General features: G+C 52.2%; 1 protein-coding gene across 1 annotated transcript in view; it reads left to right on the top strand.

The window, feature by feature from the left end:
- Window positions 1-17,937, top strand: part of RPTOR (regulatory associated protein of MTOR complex 1) — a 102,824-nt gene that overhangs the window by 50,496 nt on the left and 34,391 nt on the right. Inside the window, 11 exon segments of the mRNA XM_039562061.1 lie at window positions 579-654; window positions 2,899-2,990; window positions 5,981-6,089; window positions 7,098-7,208; window positions 9,105-9,179; window positions 9,720-9,785; window positions 10,353-10,544; window positions 11,565-11,705; window positions 12,747-12,864; window positions 14,148-14,288; window positions 14,712-14,870. Coding sequence (XP_039417995.1) covers window positions 579-654; window positions 2,899-2,990; window positions 5,981-6,089; window positions 7,098-7,208; window positions 9,105-9,179; window positions 9,720-9,785; window positions 10,353-10,544; window positions 11,565-11,705; window positions 12,747-12,864; window positions 14,148-14,288; window positions 14,712-14,870 — 1,280 coding nt within the window.

Raw genomic sequence — 17,937 nt, 5'->3', positions numbered from 1 at the left:
GAGTTGAGAAGGCTGGCAGAGGTTTGAATGGTTTGAGTAACGCTGGCTGTGTGGCTCCACTGCTTTCCAACAGCCTGTTGTTAGAAGCATAAAAAAGTGATTTTATTTTAATCTACTCAAATCTCTTTTCAAATTTTTTGTTTGTTCTTTCTGATAACACTTAAACCCTTTGAGATCTTACCTCGCAGGGCTGCTTTGGGCATTTTTGTAGCAGTATTACTGCTGCTTACCTAAAATTACCGTGACGAGCTCAGCATCTTCTCCGTGTGCTGCTGCAGTGAGTGACCCTCAGAATCCTTTTGTGATCAGAGCAGTTGTCTCTGATCTCTAAACCATTTTCCTTCTGTGTAGTAAAACTTACCTCAAAGGCCCAAATGTGGGTTGACATTCTCCAGTGCTGCAGAAAATTTCTTCAGGTGTTTTTCCCATTCCTCCCTGAAAACAGGGAATATCAAGCACTTCTAAGCCAGTCAGACAACACTGTCCACATTCTTGTGTGGTCAGAATTTCAATTTCCCTTGCTATTCCTTATGGATAACTTGTTAATGCCTTCTCTTTCCTCTCTCCCCTCCCTGCAGGCAAGCCTGGGACCTTGCTGTTGACATTTGCCTTTCCCAGTTACCCACAATTATTGAGGAAGGAACTGCCTTCAGGGTAAGTTGGGGAGTGTCCTCAAACGTGGGCCAGGTTTCATCCATTCTCTGACACCTCAGTTCAGCTCATCACTTCTGCTGGTACAGTTTAAGGGTTTATGTTTTTGAAGAATTGTAAATGTTTGGCACAGGTTGCCTGGAGAAGCTGTGGCTGCCCCATCCCTGGAAGTTGGACACTGGGGCTTGGAGCAGCCTGGGACAGTGGGAGGTGTCCCTGCCATGGCAGGGGTGGCACTGGGTGAGCTTTAAGGTCCCTCCAACCCAAACCAGTGTGGAATTCTGTGATTCTCCCTTAGAGGAACAGACAGAAATCAAGTTCAAACTCTTCCCTGCTGCATGATCCAGCCCACACGAGGGGGTGAGCAGGAAACTGCTGCCAGTAAAAGCAGTGCCTCAGACCTGACTCGGAACATTCCACAGTGCTCAAACCTGACCAGGTGTTGTTACTCAAAAGGTCCCAACATGCAGCACGATTTTTGAAATTAAAGGCCTAAGTGTGAAAATTATCTCCTTATTGGAGTTATTTTCAAATACAAAATAGAGTTTGATGGTATGTCCAGAGAGTTCTCTTAAGCTCAGTGCCGTTAATTGGAGTCACTGGGGGTTTTCTCTGCTTTATTTAATCTCAGAGAGCAGAAAAGTAAAATTTTTAATATATTTACCTTAAATTCCTTTATTCAGAGTAGATTTTTCTTGATACTCCTTTGATATTTCATGAAGTGAAAACTTTAAATAATAATTACTGTATAAGCTCAGGTCCCTGTTCCACCCTGATGTCTCTCTAATTTTCAGTGACATTTTTGCAGTTTATTTGTGTTACCAAACTTCAAAAGTTTTCTGGCTGTAATTGCAGGTTGTCTCCAAAGCCCTGAGTGCAGGAGGAGAACTGTGGGCTCCTGCCAGGCTAGGGGTTGATCAAGATGCCCTGAGGCCTTTATCCTCCCACCCCTTGCCTTCCTCACTCTGTGCTCTGGTTTAGAACATGAAAAATACGTTTTTTCTTCTCCTGGCTTACATTCATTTTTACTTTCAGTCTCTAACAATATCATTGGAGGCCTTTTTATTAGTGTTAACCCTCAGCTGGGCATTCTCTGTCAAGTGAGCTGAAATTCAGGAGATTTCTGAGTGTTTTGGGGTGGGAAGAGGCACAGACTTACTGGGGATCAGACAGGAGGTCAGCAAAGACGAGTGGTCATTCTCAGCTGGAGATCGATTCAGGGTAGGCTGGGAACAATTTACAAGCTGGTTTTCAAGCCTGACAAATGTGGTTTATTGTGTGTTTTGGCTGGAATGGAGGCAGGTTGAGCCGTCAGTGTGCAGCTGGGGCTGGGAGCCAGAGTGCGGTGAGATTCCAGCCTGGTGGGAAGTTGGCTGGTGCTGGCCAGGGAGCAGGGAAGGGGAGAAGGGGACAGTCCCTGTGGCCACTGCCAGCCTGTTCCTCCCTGCCTGGCAGGGCTGGGCTGGGTGTCAGGGCTGGGAACACCTGGGTGAGGCACAGGGACCTGCTGGGGGCTGGCAGTGCAGCCTGCCCTGGGTGCAGTCCTGGACAGCCCTCTCAGGGCTGGTGTGTGTCAGCAGCACATCACAAAGCACTCCTGGATATTCCCAGGGTGTTCTTGCCTGCTCAGACCTGGAAAACCCAATAACCTGGTGGAGAAGGGCCTGGGGGCTCTCAGTGCTCATACAGGGATGGGTTTGGGCTGGTTTTCTCTCCCTCCTCTGTCTCTTCCCTCCCTCCTTCCCCATTGACTTCTGTTTCTCTGGGGATTCCTGCCTGGAAGCCGCTGTGTGCTTTGGTCAGTGCATTCTCACCTCGAGCTTGTACCACGTCCTCAGAGTGATGGATGACATGGGGAATTTATTTTCATTGCTCTTGGATTGTGTCTCTGGACTGGGCAGAGGCAGCTCCGAGTGCTGCCGCGGGAGCGGAATGGCCTCTGCAGAGCAGATAAATCCAGTGCTGCTCCATCTGCTGCTCCTGGGGACAGAGCAGCTTCCCTAAGACCTTTCATGGTCACTTTTCCTGTTTCTCTACTCTTTCCTTCTCCTTTTTTCCTAGCACATTTAAAGGTACATGTGTCTGCTCAGTCTTTGGGAAGTTTTTCTGCATTTAGAAAACCCCAAGCAAACAGGCATCAGTTACAAATCACGGCTTTAGGAAACAGTGAAGTCCGTAGGTGTCAAAACTCTTGGCTTCACTCCTTGTTGGTTAACCCATGCCTGCATTCCCACTTTGCTCCTCCAGCACAGCCCCTTCTTCGCCGAGCAGCTCACGGCCTTCCAGGTGTGGCTGACCATGGGCGTGGAGAACCGCAACCCCCCGGAGCAGCTGCCATCGTCCTGCAGGTGAGTCCTGGGGCTGGGGTCCCTGTCCGTGCCAGGGGTGTCCCTGTCCGTGCCAGGGGTGTCCCTGTCCATGCCAGGGCTGTCTGTGTATCTCCCTGCCTGTGCCAGGGGTGTTCCTGTCTCTCCCTGCCCATGCCATGTGTCCATGTCTCCCCTGCCTGCTCAGCCTCGAGCTGCCAACCCGATGGCCTTCGGGAGCATAAATTCCATGGGCTTCTCCAGGGTGAACGAGAGCTGGCTCTGTGTTCACCAGACCCATGTGGAGGAAGCCAAAGTGCTTTTCCTGCCCTGTCCCGTGCCTCTGGTTGAGCCAAGCCCCTGCTCTGGTCCATGTCCGGCTCTGCTGCCTCGGGAGTCGCCACCTCTCTCAGAGTAGCACATCTTCATTGTCTCTCTGGCATCTCCTCTGTATCCCAGCTCTGTCAGGCAGAGACTTTTATCTTCCCTGTTTTCAGAAGGGGGAAGTTACTGCAGCGTAAATCGTTTGGAAATGGCTTTTTCATCCGCCTGGTACAGCCTGGGAAGTGTTCCCTTTAATGTGGGGCTGAAGCCTTGCTGCAGGAACACAGAAGCAGCTCTGCAGAGGGGAATGTGGGGTTCTGTGGGCACTGCTCAGGCGAGAGAGAGGTGACGTGTTTAAAGGAGAGGTAAATCCAGGAAAAGCAGAACGCGGCGTTTCAGCCGATGTTTGATGGCAGGGCCAGGACTGCAGCTGTCATCTGTCAACCTGCTCTGGCCTCCCCTCCCCTGGAGTTTGTGCTGACAGAAATACAAACCCTGGCCCAGGTACCTGTGGGCTCTGCTCTACCAGCAGTGCAGTTTAAAGCCTTTCTTTTAAAGGAGTGTGGTCCCAGTCCCTTGTACAGGGATCTGTGAGGTCTGTGACTGACAGCACCATCCATCTCTGCAAGACCAAATTTTAATTTCCTGAGTCTCCCAAGCCTTGAGAGATGAGGTGGATAAGCAGATGTGTGGTTTGTCTCTGTCACTGCAATGGAAGTGGGCAGGATTTGCTCCAGCTCCAACTTTGCTGCTTTCCAATGGGTTGTTTGGCACCAGCAGGCTCTGCAGGAGCGTGACTGCAGTGGAACTGAGAGGTCACCTGGCAAAGGAACCCACGTTCCTGCCTGGAGCAAAACCGAGCTGGGACAGTGTAATTGTTGTTACAATTATAGCATATTAACTGTACAGGGGAATAGGATTGGTTGGTGACAGGTCTGAGGATACTTAGAATCCAAGCCCAGCTGATCCAGGCCAGGACGGGAGGGAGTTTCAGACCCGTTTTGGGTGTCTTTTGCTTTGACCCCATGGGAATGCTCAGACCCCAGGCGGAGAAGCCATCAGAGAGCAGGCAGCACACACAGCCTGGCCGGGCCTCGATCCCTGGGGAGGTTCCCTCTCTGTGGGATCTCCTGTGCACAGAGCACTTGTGGAGATCACTGCAGTCCCTGACTTCACCCTGCCTTTGTGAGGAGCTGCCTGCTAAAATATGGACTGTTACATGTAAATGATCCCCCTGTGTCCTGCTTCATCCCTAATTTGCGTGTGTGGATGTAATTAACTCCCCGTTTTCGGTCTGGGAATGGCGACAGACGAATGCCGGTGACGCAGGGCTGTGTGCGTGGGGTGGCACACGAGCACTTCCATTATCCACCAGAAGGCCGTGAATTGTGCACTGACCCCCCCATCCCCATCCAGGGCTCTGGAATGTGTGTCATCTTGGGCTCAGGTTACTGTGCAGATCTGCTGGGGAGGTGGGAAAGGGAGATCCTGCGAGACCGAGGGCTTTGTTTGGGCTGGACAATGACAAAAGGCAGCTTTTCAAGTCAGACACAGATTGCTCTGGGGGAATGTCCTGTGGGATGGCAGCAGCGTGGAGCTGGGGTTTGTATCTTCACCCAGACAGCCTTTTCAGTTAGTTCCATTTCTTGACAGAGTTTGGAGTTCCTTGGTTTCTCTGCAGGTTGGAGGGTCCCAGCTGTGCCACGTCTGTGCCTCCTGCCCCTGTTGCTGTCCCAGCCCTGCCCCAGCCTCACTTGCCCTGCTCTCTGCTCCTGCTTTAATCCCAAACAGCTGCCCCTGTTATTCCTGGGCTGGTTTATGGAATAGTCTGGTGCCAACTAGGGCAGGATGACCAAAATCCTTTCTCGTGTGACCTGTCCTGAGATCTGAGCTCTGCTATGCAGAGTGAAACCACAGGAGTAGTTACCACATCCCCCTGCTTTCTTCTGGACTTTTCCTGCACCACCTCAGTATCCAGTACCAGTCATCCACAGTGTGAGACATGAGCCAAGTAATTTAGTTATTCTTCCATATTAAACATGAAAAATAATCTAATTTCAATATGCAGCATGCAAAAACACTGAGAAGGGGATGGAGTTGGGGAGGTAAATCAAGGAGTCTCTTTCCCTGAGATCCGTGCTGAAGGATGTCCCTCAATTTAAACTGAGGATTAAACGTTGCATTCCAATATCTTACATCTGTTAAAGAGATTAAGAACTGCAAGTCTATCTGTTAATATTTCACACCAGGGTAGGTATAAGCCAGTAAAGCACCACCTCATTAGCGTTGTCAGACTCCATTTTAATGAGATTTTTATTAACGACCAACATGACCTTTTGCTCCCTCTTAAGTCTCTGGTATTGATTTGCCAAGGAAAGCAAAGCCTCTTCTTGTGCTCCTGAGCTGTTGGGAGCAGTGGCAGGCTGGGCTCTTGCTGTCCTTTGGGTCCTGCTGCAGGGACTGTCATGAGCTTAGCTGGGAAAGGCAGCTGGAATCCTTAGGGATTGCTTCCCTGGTGTCGGGAGCAGCTCCACGAAGGAGCGTTCCCAGGGTGTGACCCCTCACTGGCAGAGCTCTCGCACTCAGGGTTTGTCAGTGGCCCTTCCCTGTGCTCTGCAGGCCTGGGGATGTGTTTTCCCTGGACAGTAACCCCCCATCCCTCTGCCCTGCAGGCCTGGGGATGTGTTTTCCCTGGACAGTAACCCCCATCCCTCTGCCCTGCAGGTGCTGCTGAGCCAGGTGCACCGGCTGCGAGCTCTGGATCTGCTGGGGAGGTTCCTGGACCTGGGGCCCTGGGCTGTCAGTTTGGTGCGTGGGAGCTGCACGTGGGCTCGAACACTCCCGTTTGTCTCAGCAGGGGTGATGAATACAGCTGGTGAGCTAGGGAAGGGAGGTGGGGAGGATAATCCACAGAGCTGACAGATGACCAGGTTTGTGTGGGAAATGGAGCGAGTGTCCCTCCAAGAACAGAGGTTTGCGTTAATCAGATTCATTCCCGTGTTCATTTCCAGTACAGCAAAGAGGAGTTCCTTGGGAACAGTTTATTGTAAAATAATGGAAGGGACAAAGCAGGAGGAAATATCTGGGGCAAGTAAGAAGGTTTGTCATATAAAACAAATAACCAAAAAAGCATATACATTTATTATGTGTTCTTTCAGCTTACTGGCTGCATCATTTTCTTCTCCTCCTTTATTTGTTTGGTGTCTGGATTTTACAAGCTCTTCTGAGCAGGCAGCAGCTGCATTCTGCAGTTTGGAAAGTGGCAGCACAGTGTGGAGCATAAATAAGAATTAAACAGAGGAGCAGTTTAAAGCACTCCCGTAAATGGAGCTGTTTGTTGATAAAAGTGATGAAGATGAGGCATCAGCTGGTCGTGGAGCAGCTCAGTGACGGGGCATTTTAGTGGTTTGCTTTACCTCCCTCCTGGAGTTAATTTCCAGTGGGAAGGCTGGAATTCCTGAACTTTGTGGCGTGTTTACCTGGGAGAGCCAACGGCCCCAGCTGAGGGAAGTGAGGACGTGGAGCATAGAACAGCCCAGGCTGTGAGGAGAGAAAGCTGGTGCTGGATTAACTCAGAGCCTCCATGGACCAAATGAGTCTGAAAGTACCTGGTGACACTCGAGATCAAAATGAGCAAGAGACAAACACACAGGGATCCCCTGTGTACTGGGAACGTGTGAAATTATTTTCTACCAGATTTCTCAGCTGTGTCTGTAAAGCCTGGGCCCTGCTGGGGCTGGGCTGCCAGCGGGGGGGCTGCTCACAGGGTTTTGCTCACAGGGTTTTACTGACAGGGATTTGCTCTCTGCCTCCCAGGCCCTCTCCGTTGGCATTTTCCCATACGTGCTGAAGCTCCTCCAGAGCTCAGCCCGTGAGCTGAGACCTCTCCTTGTCTTCATCTGGGCCAAGATCCTGGCAGTGGACAGTGTGAGTATTCCTGCCCCTGCCCGGCTTGTGGGGCTCAGCAGTGTGCTGCCTCAGCCAGGGCTCTGCTTGCTGGGGTTTCAAATAAGTAATTAAGCTGGTAAGTAATTGCAGATAAATTTGTGGAGTCGCATCTCTGACTCAGTGGTTTGTGGGTGCAATTAGTTGAGCACTATAAAATTATTAGGAGAGGTGCACACATTAATTCAGGCACAATTGCAAGTCCATGTAGATGTCTGAACTGCTCTGGATGTCGGATCTTTCCTCTTTGGGGGTTTTTTTTGTACCTCTCCTCCATTTCAGGATGGAGAATAGCACTGAATTTGTGAAGTTTTTCCTGCTGTTGATCCAGCATTGTCAGGTTTAGTTTTATAACAATATTTTCATTAACATCCTAAGAGGATTTGGGAAAGCAAAGAAAATGAAAACTATTCATCTTGGAGCTCTCCTGGAACAGCTCATCTGTGGTGCAGCCGAGGCTGGTGCCTCAGCCCCAGGTGTGTGTCAGGGGCTCAGGTGTGATTCCCGTGTGGAGTCGTGCCCTCCTCCACTCCAAGAGGGCTCTCACCCCCCTGCCCCTCACGCATTCCCTCCCATGCTCTGGCATTGCCTCACTTGTTTGCAGGCTCTGCTTTACAGCAAAATACTCTTCAATGGTGAGTTTGGGTTTCTTTGTGCTGTTTCACTCACTCATTCCAGCAGCACGTGGTGGGAGTGGGAAGGGAGGAGGGGGCAGCTTCCACAGGGCAGTGCCGTGGACACTGCTGAGGGAGGGGACAGGCAGCAGCTCCTTGTAAACAGAGTATTTTCTGTAAGTTCTGAACTGCACACCAAGCCTGCAGCCTGGTTTGGTCGTGTTGTGTTATTATTCACAGTGGAGCTGCTTATTCTGTGAGGAGGAGGTGTCAGTGGTGCTGGATTCCCACGTTGTTCCCAGGATCTCCGTAGGGAGGGTTCGGCTCTGGCTTTGTGGCCATGGCCTCCCTCTGTGGGCCCCAGGGACTGGGCAGCAGAGGCAGCACAGCGAGTGTGGAGCTGGGCAGCCTCCCCTCTGCTGGTGTCCCTGTGCCTGCATTACAGCCGAGGAGTGGTTCTGTGTGAGGAGCACAAAGTGCTGACACCGGGAAGGCAGAGGGGGAGCCTGGAGCGTGCAGTGGCACAGGAGTCGGGGAAGCCTCTCGTAGCTGCAGCCTGGCAGCAATCCAGGCCCTCTGCTCCTGGGTCTGCCAAAACCAGCAGCCTCACTCTCTTCAGCACTAAAATACTCTCTTGCATCTCTGCCTTGCCATCCCCTCCCCTTTCAGCAATTAGTTCCTTCCTTCACCTTCTCCTCCTGATGAAAAATGCATGATCCCGCCTCTGGCAGAGCCGTGTCACAGGGAGCTGGTGCCAAGTCAGGGTTTCCTCCCTTCCATTTTCACTTTCTCCGCGTGTATCCTCTCGGAGTGACCCCAAAACGTCAGCCTGGAGCCTGAGCTGGTGTGTCAGCAAAGCCCTGTGCTTTCCTCTGAGCCCAGCCCAGGATCCTGCCCTGTGCTCCCCAGGGGCTGGGCGAGGCCCCGGAGCTGCTCTGCACTCTGGGCTGGGTGTAGTGGGAGATGTGAATGTATGGGGAGGTTTAATGTGGCACAGAGATGGCTCCTTTGACTCGTCCCGGCAGCAGGAGCTCCCATTTCCAGCTGCTGTTTGTGGCACTGTGGGGCTGGCAGAGGCTTCCCTGCTCCGTCCCTGTGGGGCTGTTGGGTGGCAGCCCCCAGGAAGGGCTTGAGCTTTATTTGGCTTCTCAAATGAAAACAAGATTGGAGAAATATGGTTAGGAAATGAAACGTTTGTACATCATTGGAGGAGCAAATGTGTGTGTTGTGGTTCTCATTGTGGTTTTCTTGGTCTCCTTTTCAGTCGTGCCAGGCTGACCTGGTGAAGGACAATGGACACAAGTATTTCCTCTCGGTCCTGGCGGATCCTTACATGCCAGTAAGGACAAGTCACAATTATTCAGCTCTTTAGCTGCTTCCCTTGTTTTAGCTGATGTGCCGCTGTTCTGGTGCTACGTGGGGCTGCCTCCCCCTCCAGTGGCACCAGTGCTGTACTGGGAGAGTCACTGCTGGGCTGTGTGACAGAGGGAGCCAAACCATCCGAGGCTTTACGAACTCACCTGGAGTTCTGTAAGCAGAGTCCCTGTGAGGGTGGGAGCTGGGGGCTCCAGGATGGCTGCAGGAGCAGGGAATTGCCCCCCAGCTTTGGCAATTCCCTCTGCAGCAGCTGGGTTCCCATAAGGGGTGTTGGGGAGTCTCCCCACCGCAGGGCCAGGCTGGTTGGGAGGATCCTGTGGGCAGCTGGGGAGGTATCTGGGGTGTAACAGGGCTGATGCCGAGAAAGGGAAAAGAAAGCTGGAATTTTCTCATTCTTTTAACATGGCACAGACTGCACTTAGGATAATGCCACGTTCCAGGGTGGGCTGTAGCTGTTCCCTGCCCTGTTCTCTGGGGAACCCTCAGTCTGTGTTGTTTTCAGGCTGAGCACAGGACGATGACAGCGTTCATCCTGGCTGTGATTGTCAACAACTACAACACTGGGCAGGTGAGTCCCAGCAGCCTCTTCCCTTCATCCTCCCCACCTCTCTCTGCCTCGTGCCTTTGCTTTGATAAAGTGTCCTGGCTTGCATTAAAGCCCAAACCTGAACTTGGAAACAGAACTGGGACGTTGGTTTTTGTTATTTCTATGTGGATTAACAGAAGAGTTGGCCTGGAGATATGACAAAGACATTCTGTACCCAGCACCTGGCAGTGGGGGACAAGGACAAGAGTCCCTCCCCAGCCACTGGCAGATTGGGAAGGAAAGAGTTCCTGGTCCCAGCCTGATGGCTGGGAATGGTCTGTGGAATGAGCCATAAACCTTGGGGCTCTGGCAGGTGCCAGGAATGTTTTCAAAGAGGAAAAACCAAGCTTTATGCATCACAAAAAACATTTTAATGCTCAACTACTTAATCAGCTCTAGCTGTCTTTCCCTTCATGCTGCTGGTATTCTGTCTGGAACCACTGAATGATTATTTTCTCTTGGCTTCCTGATTCCTTCAGAAATAGTCTCCTTCTGTGGGGATGAGGTGGGAAGCTGTCATCCCAAACAAAAGCTTGGTTTGTGTTGCAGGAAGCCTGCCTGCAAGGGAACCTGATAGCAATCTGCCTGGAGCAGCTGAACGATCCCCACCCGCTCCTGAGGCAGTGGGTGGCCATTTGTCTGGGGAGGATCTGGCAGAACTTCGACTCAGCCAGGTGGTGTGGAGTGAGAGACAGCGCCCATGAGAAGCTCTACAGCCTCCTCTCAGATCCAATCCCAGAGGTAAAAATCCAGCTCTTTTGGTAAATGCTCCTTGAATTGACTGAAGGACAGAAGTTCCTACAAAGCAGGGCCTTCCAGAGCTTTGTGTTTGTGTCTGGTTCAGAGAAGGATCTTGCTGCTTTTTCTTCAAGGTGATGCAAATCAAACAAGCCCTACAAGAGGAACTTCCAAAGAAATGCAGAGGGAGTTCACAGAGCCCCAAACCCCTGGGGTCTGGGCACTGCAGTTAGGAAATGCCATGGTTTTTGCTTCCTTGCATATCAGAAATTGTTAAAAATGTGGTCCCAAAACTCACTGTGTGTTGCAAAAAACCCTCTAGTCTTTTTGTTCAAGTATGAAAACCCTTCTCCCCCTGCTCATTGTGAAAATGCATCTTTAACTGGTTGTGTGTTACCTTTGTGACACTCCCAGAAGAGGAGGGACTGTGCTGGGCCTGGCAGTGACTGAGGGAGCCCGTCAGACCCGGTGCACACACCTGGGAGAAGGGAGCTGAGATAAACGGCTCTGATAACGTGCAGAGATTAGAGATGAGATTCCCCTCCACATCCAGTCTCTGTCCTGCATCCTCCTCCTCTCGTCCCTGGCCCCATTCTCCCCACTTTCTGAGCAGTGTTTCTGCAGAGGTGGGGTGGCTTTCCAAAGTTTTCCCTGATTTTTCTCCTTTTTTCCATCATCTACCTTCCTATAAGCCTGTACCTGATGACTGTAGTCAGCACTCCTGTAAGGGATCCACATCCCAGCAGGAGCTGTGTGTACCTTATTCCTGTTAATTAATATTCAAGGCAACACCGACTGGAAGAGTCACCCGTGGGAAGGTCACTGAGTATTCTGGGACATTAAACATATCCTGCATGTGTGAATGCTTAAAACTCGGTTTGCTGAGGCTGCTGGGGTTGTTGCTTCCCACGGGTTCCCTGCTCACCTGACACAGGAGTTCAGGTTTCCAGAGCTCCCATTTGTGGGGATGAATGAAATCCCCTGGCAGCAGAGGGGAGCACCCAGGGCTGTTTGTGTCCCCAGGTTCGCTGTGCTGCAGTCTTTGCTCTGGGCACCTTTGTGGGCAACTCAGCGGAGCGGACGGACCACTCGACCACCATCGACCACAACGTGGCCATGATGCTGGCCCAGCTCATCAACGACGGCAGCCCCATGGTCCGCAAGGTAGGGGCAGGGCGAGGGGCTGGGTGTGCTCAGGCTCTGCTCTGTGCCTGCCACCGCTGGCCTGAGCCAACAGACTTCCAGGGAGTTTGGCTGTGGAGGGAATGTGAGAGCTCTGGGAAAAGTCTCCCTGCCTTTGGAGCCCCGGGGATGGATCACAGACTGCTCCGGAGCAGCTCTCCAGCTTTGGGAGAGTTACAGTTTCGGATGCACCATCGTACATCAATAGTACATTAAATGGTTTTTGACATTCTGGATTGTTTTTGAGGGCTGTTCTGAAGTGTCCTCATGCTTGTGTTTACTTTACTGGAACATCAACACCCTGGCAGTTGTCACCAGCATGGCAAAGATTCATTTCTGTTGTCTCGTTCCAGCATTTAATCAGTTTAATTCAAGAGAGAGCTGTGTGTCACACTGAATGCTTGGTGAGATTCATAAATCTCTCCTTGGGAGATCATCCCTGCGCAGAGACATCAGCCAAAGCCAGCTCTGTCTCCTGTCTGCTGTTCCTGGGGGCCAGGCAGGAGGTGCCTTCTGGAGGAGCTGAGCTCTGTGCAGGGCTGGGCAGTGCCGGGAGGGTCCGGCTGTGCCAGGGGGGCTGAGGGCTCCCAGCCCTGGCACAGCCCCTGCTCTGAGGGAGCCACCCGTGTCCTGGGGGCTGGGGCCAGGTCAGGGCTGGCTGTGACACTGCATCAGCTTGACAACGCTGGGCAGAAGCAGTCACAGGACCCCAGGATGGTTTGGGTTGGAAGGGACCTTAAAGCTCATCTCATCCCAACCGCTGCTGTCCGTGGGCAGGAGCGCCTCCCACTAGAGCAGGCTGCTCAAAAGTGGGGGGAAGCCTGTCCAGGTAGGAAAGGCTTGTGGAGAATTAAGTGTGAGACAGAGTCCTCTGGCTTTCTGCAGTTCACCCTTGTGAATTAAGGGAGAATGATCACCCTGGGTGGCCCCCCAGTAATACCAACGATACTGGTCTGTGTTTGCCTTCAGTCCCTTGCTTCTCACCTGTGTAACCTTGAGATGTTTCCTGTGCTCTTTCCCCAGGAGCTGGTGGTGGCCCTGAGTCACCTGGTGGTTCAGTACGAGAGCAATTTCTGCACCGTGGCCTTGCAGTTCATAGAAGAGGAGAAGAATTACCCTCTCCCTTCCCCAGCTGCTCCAGGTGGGGGCTTGGCTTTGGGTGGGCACAAGATGTAGGGCCTGAAAGTACTTGAGAATTATTTAAGGAGTTTTCCCAACACAGTGAGCTTCTTGCTGGTGGGGATTTATTAAAGAGCCCTGTTGTGACATGGTGAGTGACAAGGTGGGGAGATCTGGTGTCTGTTCAGCCCTGTGAGGTGTTGCACTGGAAGAGATCCATCCGCCCCTGAGTCTCCACGTAAGCCATGGCTGTAGCTCACCAGGAAACTCCTTCCCCATTCAAAGAGGTTCCCTTCAGCTCAAGGGTGAAGGATATTGGTCAAGGCAGCACGCAGGCTGGTTTTCTTTTTCCCCTCTCAAATCACACCTGAAAGTTCAGTTGGGTCATGTTGACCTGGTGAGAGCTCCAGCACACCATGAGCCAGCCCTGCTGCCGTGAGAGCCAGACAAGGAAGGGAAGAACTCTCTGCTCTGAGCCTGTGGCCCCATCCCTTTTGTTGTGTCTGTGGCTTTATGTGAGCAATGAAATGTCTGTCACTAACCTCACCTTTTCTTCAGATTTAAGCTGCAGTGGAAGTCCTGAAGGATAACAGGACTGTTGCAGAATCTTGGAGACAAGACCACGTGCTGTCTCTGCACAGAGTGGTTTAGTCTCCCTGTTCTCTGAATAACTGAATCATACTGGAAAATGAGCTCCTCCCCATTTGCTGCAGGAAATAAACACTGTGTGCAGTTTATGCAGTGCTTTTCCTTATCCAAAAGAATCCTGAAGCAGGACGCTCTGCTTTGGCCCCCCACCACAGTGCAGCCACTCTGCAGGGGAACAGAGCAGCTCCTCTGAGGCTGTGGGGCTGTGTATGCTCAGGGTGAAATATGACTTGAAATCAGGCCTGAAATTTGGTCAGGAAACCAGAATTTTCACTGCTCCTGATGATGAGGAAATCCAGGGGGAGTCTGACGAGCAGCAGCAGAGAGGAGCCGGCCAATGCTGCCTCAGACTGTCCTGGCACAGGGGCTGGGCAGTGGCCCAGCACCACCTGCAGAGAAGAGTCACCAGAGCCCCTGGGAGGCACTGGCAAGGCTGAGCTCACCTGGCCTTATTGGATGTCCCAGACTCCCAGCCTGGACAGCAGAGACACGGGGTCCATGCTGGATCCTCTGCTGTACCTTGTTCCCTTTTAGCCTGACAGAGAATTACAAATTCTGTTCACGTTGGTGGTGTTTTAGTTACTTATTTGCTGGGAAATAACCACGGTGCTGTGGCTGGGCTTGGTTACAGCCATAATTGCTCATTTTGCCTCCCAGAGGGCGGGAGCCTGACCCCGGTGCGGGACGGGCCCTGCACGCCACGGCTGCGCTCCGTCAGCTCCTACGGGAACATCCGCGCTGTCACCACGGCCAGGAACCTCAACAAGTCCCTGCAGAACCTCAGCCTCAACGAGGAGTGTAAGAGACACTTCAGAGTTCTTCCATTTTGCATGCCCCTTGTGCCAGCCAGGAAACACCACGTGCAGGACAGCACAGGCTGGAACTGGCACTTCAGCCCAAATTAGCCAGCTCCAAGGGCTTGGATGAGGAGCCCTCTCATAATTAGTTGCAATTTTATGGTCATTAGTATTGATTTTTCTGAGTGTTTGGGGACCAAAAATGTGCCTTCCAGCTTCCAAGCATAAGTGGATTTTTAACTCAGTCTTTTGCCTATTCTGTGTTTAATCATTCAGTATTAAAGAGGGGAATTGTGGCTTTGCCCCCTGGGTAAGGGGTTTCCTTCCCTGAATGTGGCAGGATTTAGAAAAGGGCTGTTATGTCTGGGTGAAAATTGTTCTCTGGCCAGTCCTCCTTCCAGCATCTGCTGTTTTGTCCCGGCAGCTGGAAGCTCTGTTGCATTTTCCCCTGGGAACCTGAGCACGAGCAGCAGTGCCAGCAGCACGCTGGGCAGCCCCGAGAACGAGGAGTACATCCTGTCCTTTGAGACCATCGACAAGATGAGACGAGTCAGCTCCTACTCCTCGCTCAACTCCCTCATAGGTGAGCTCAGCCCCTCCTGCCCTTCCCTGGGACCCCCTCTGGCCTGTGGGGAAGGTTGGGATCCTGGCTCCTGCCTGATCTTACCCCCACAAAAATTTCTCTCGCTGTTGTGTGTGGCTGGGTCACTCCAGTGGAGGGATGGGAGCTGTTGGCTCCAGTTCTAAGCCTCACTACAATCCTGTTAGGAATTCAGGCACAAAAATGTGGGGTGCCACAACAGCTTTGCTTTAAACTACCTGTAGCCTTTTGAACAGTCTGAGCCATTTTGGCACGACATCGCAGGCACATGCAGAAGGACCTGGCTTTTGGAATGGCCTCCTTCCAGGGAAAGCAGCATGCACAGGGAAGGGCTGGGGGAAGTCTCTATATTTCCTCTGTAATCAGTAAATGGGCCATGTTTTCACAAATCAGTGCAAGGAGAATAACTCAGGGAGGAATCACCTGGGTGATAGAACTGCCTTGACCAAAGAAACATTTTCTCTGCTCTGTTTTCTAGGAGAATTAATGGTGATTTGGCCCTCCCAAGTTGAAAGATTCAGGGATTGTAATTACAGAGCCCCTGTGGCAGTTTAAAATCATGAGTTCATTAGGAACTTGATCAGTTAATTTGCTTTTGATTATCAGTAATGACATTGGATCTTCTGAGGCATGGCAGGGATGTTAGGAAATGTCTCTCCATCTTGAGGTAGGACTTGAGTTTTCCCATTCCCACTGGTGGCTGCTTGAAGGCTGGTGTGTGTCTCATAAGAGCTGTGCAGCACAGCTGGAAAAGGCTCTGGAGAGGAGCTGGAGACGGTGAGGGGAACCTTGGAAAGAGAGAGCAGCTCTCCAAGGCCTCCCTCATTCCTGTTCCATCAAAGAGCTCAGACCCAGCTGGAAACGCAGAGCTTAGAGAAGTGTTTAAAATTCATGACTCGCACAGAATCCCATTACCTTCCCATTTGCCTGCTGCAAGCCAGGCTTTTCTCATTCCTTCTGAAGCATCACCATCCTCCAGCCCTGTCTCCTGCTCCCCAAGGAGAGATGCCACCAGCCCCAGCCACCCCCACAGCTCTGCAGCCCAGGTTAACCCCGTTCCTTCACGTCCTGACGTGCCTCAAGCTGCTGCTCCACAGCCAGCGAGGGGAGCTGGGAGAGCCCACCTGGGGCAGAGACTTGTGACTGAAGGAGTGTTGTGCTCTACTCTGGGTCTTCTGAAAGAGGAAATGGGGCTTTGGCTCTGCAGTAACGCCTCTGCCGCGTGTCTGAGACAGCCAGAGCAGTGAAAAGGATGTTTGGGGCACGTGAGGAGACTCCAAGTGAAGCAGAAATCTAGTCTGTGAGAGTGAAGGAGAAATTTTCGGCCACAGTTTGTGTTCTGTGCTCTGCATTCCCTAAGCTGATTCACTGATCACAGAATCCCAGAATGGTTTGGGTTGGGAGGGACCCTGAAGCCCATCCAGTGCCACCCCTGCCATGGGCAGGGTCACCTTCCACTGTCCCAGGCTGCTCCAAGCTCTGTCCAAGCTGGCCTTGGACACTGCCGGGGAGGGGGCAGCCACAACCTGCTGATGCTCAGGTCTTTGTTCCTCTTGGCTGTTTTAGGAACTTGGCATGTGAGGGATTGCTCTGGATCAGTCTCTACTGGCACTGAGGCATCATACAACGTACTGCTTCCAAAAAACTTGAGGAAAACCTCTCCATTCCTCCTTGTCCATTTTACAAACAGTTCCTTGGCTAACTGTGGGCCAAATGTCCCCATTATTGCTCCCCAAATGCAACAACACACGCTCTCAGCCGAGCTCTCTGTTCTCTGGCAGCTGCTCCTTGGCCAGACAGGCCAGTACCAGGAGAGACATTTATTTCTGGCCCAGTTTTCCAGCTGGCAAGAGGCAGTTTGTGGTTAGTCAACAAAGACATCATTTTGGAAGGGAAGCTGAGCCTTGCTGCTTTTCCATACAGCCACTCATTAATCTTGGTGTCCTGGAAATGTTCAGTTTTAAGATAGGAAAAGGGATGGGGTTTAGCATACCTCGAGGCTGATTATTCATATCCAAACTGCACGATGAAAGCCTTTGTCCTACAGAGAGCTGCACTGGAAAGATTATCTTAAGGAGTGATCAAAGAAGGAGGAAAATAAGTCTTGGAGCAATGAAATGCTGGGGAATAGTTGTCTTTTCCAGCAGGAGAGGCTGGGGGTGGAGAACTGTTTGCCATTTCCCAGGATCTGCATCAAAGTACCAGTGAGGGCGGAGGTTGCTGCAGTGAGGACGGGGAGAGTAGAGGTGGAGGTGGACAGTGAGGTGCAGGAAACAGAGAGTGTTGGGGCAGGGGAGCCTCCTACTCTCTCCGTGTTTAGATGCACGGAGATAACGAGAAGCAGCCGGTCAGCCAGCAGTGTTTGTGACTGGTAACAGGCACGGCAGCAAGGCACAGGGATTGGGGTGGGTTTGGAAGTGGAAACCTGCTGCACAGGCTGCTCGGAGGGGCTGTCTCCCTGCTGGTGATGCCAGCTCTGGCCCTGGGGTACCTGCTCTGAGGAACTTCCTTCTCATGAGCTGCTTCTGGCTTGTGTGGAAGCACAGAAAGCTCCAGCTCTGCCGCTGGAATTGCTGAGGGGTTGGAGTGAGCCCCTGCAGGGCCCCGGGAGGGGTCAGGTGTGCAGGGACTGAGCTGTGCCTGCCGGGACCAGGCTGTCCACCCAGCAGAGCTCAGGGAGCTGTGGGGATTTCGGGTGTCCCCTTCACCCAGGGTCCCTCCTGGGAAGAGGGGGGATTTGTGGGATGCACATTTACGGAGCAGGTGTGGTTGGCACTGATGGGGAGGCAGCTCCCTGAGTCCTCGGGGCTGTTCAGCCTGAAATATTTCAGCTGCATTTCCCTGCAGCCGAAGGCTCCTGTCCCTGTGTGCCTGTCTGAAGGTTTCATTCCCTGTCCCTCCGTGCCCATCCCAGGTTGCAGGCCCTCCCCAGGAGCTGACTCGGGGCCAGGTGAGCAGCAGCCCTGGAGCAGCCATTGGTCTGCTTTTGCTGCCGTGCCGGTGGGAAGTGGAACTGCCCCATCTGTGGAGGTCGGGCCTTGAAATCACT

Source organism: Corvus cornix, chromosome 18 (assembly GCF_000738735.6).
Source record: "Corvus cornix cornix isolate S_Up_H32 chromosome 18, ASM73873v5, whole genome shotgun sequence".
NCBI lineage: Eukaryota > Metazoa > Chordata > Aves > Passeriformes > Corvidae > Corvus > Corvus cornix.
The sequence above is the reverse complement of the archived record's forward strand: the minus strand, read 5'-3'. Positions and strand labels throughout refer to the sequence as shown.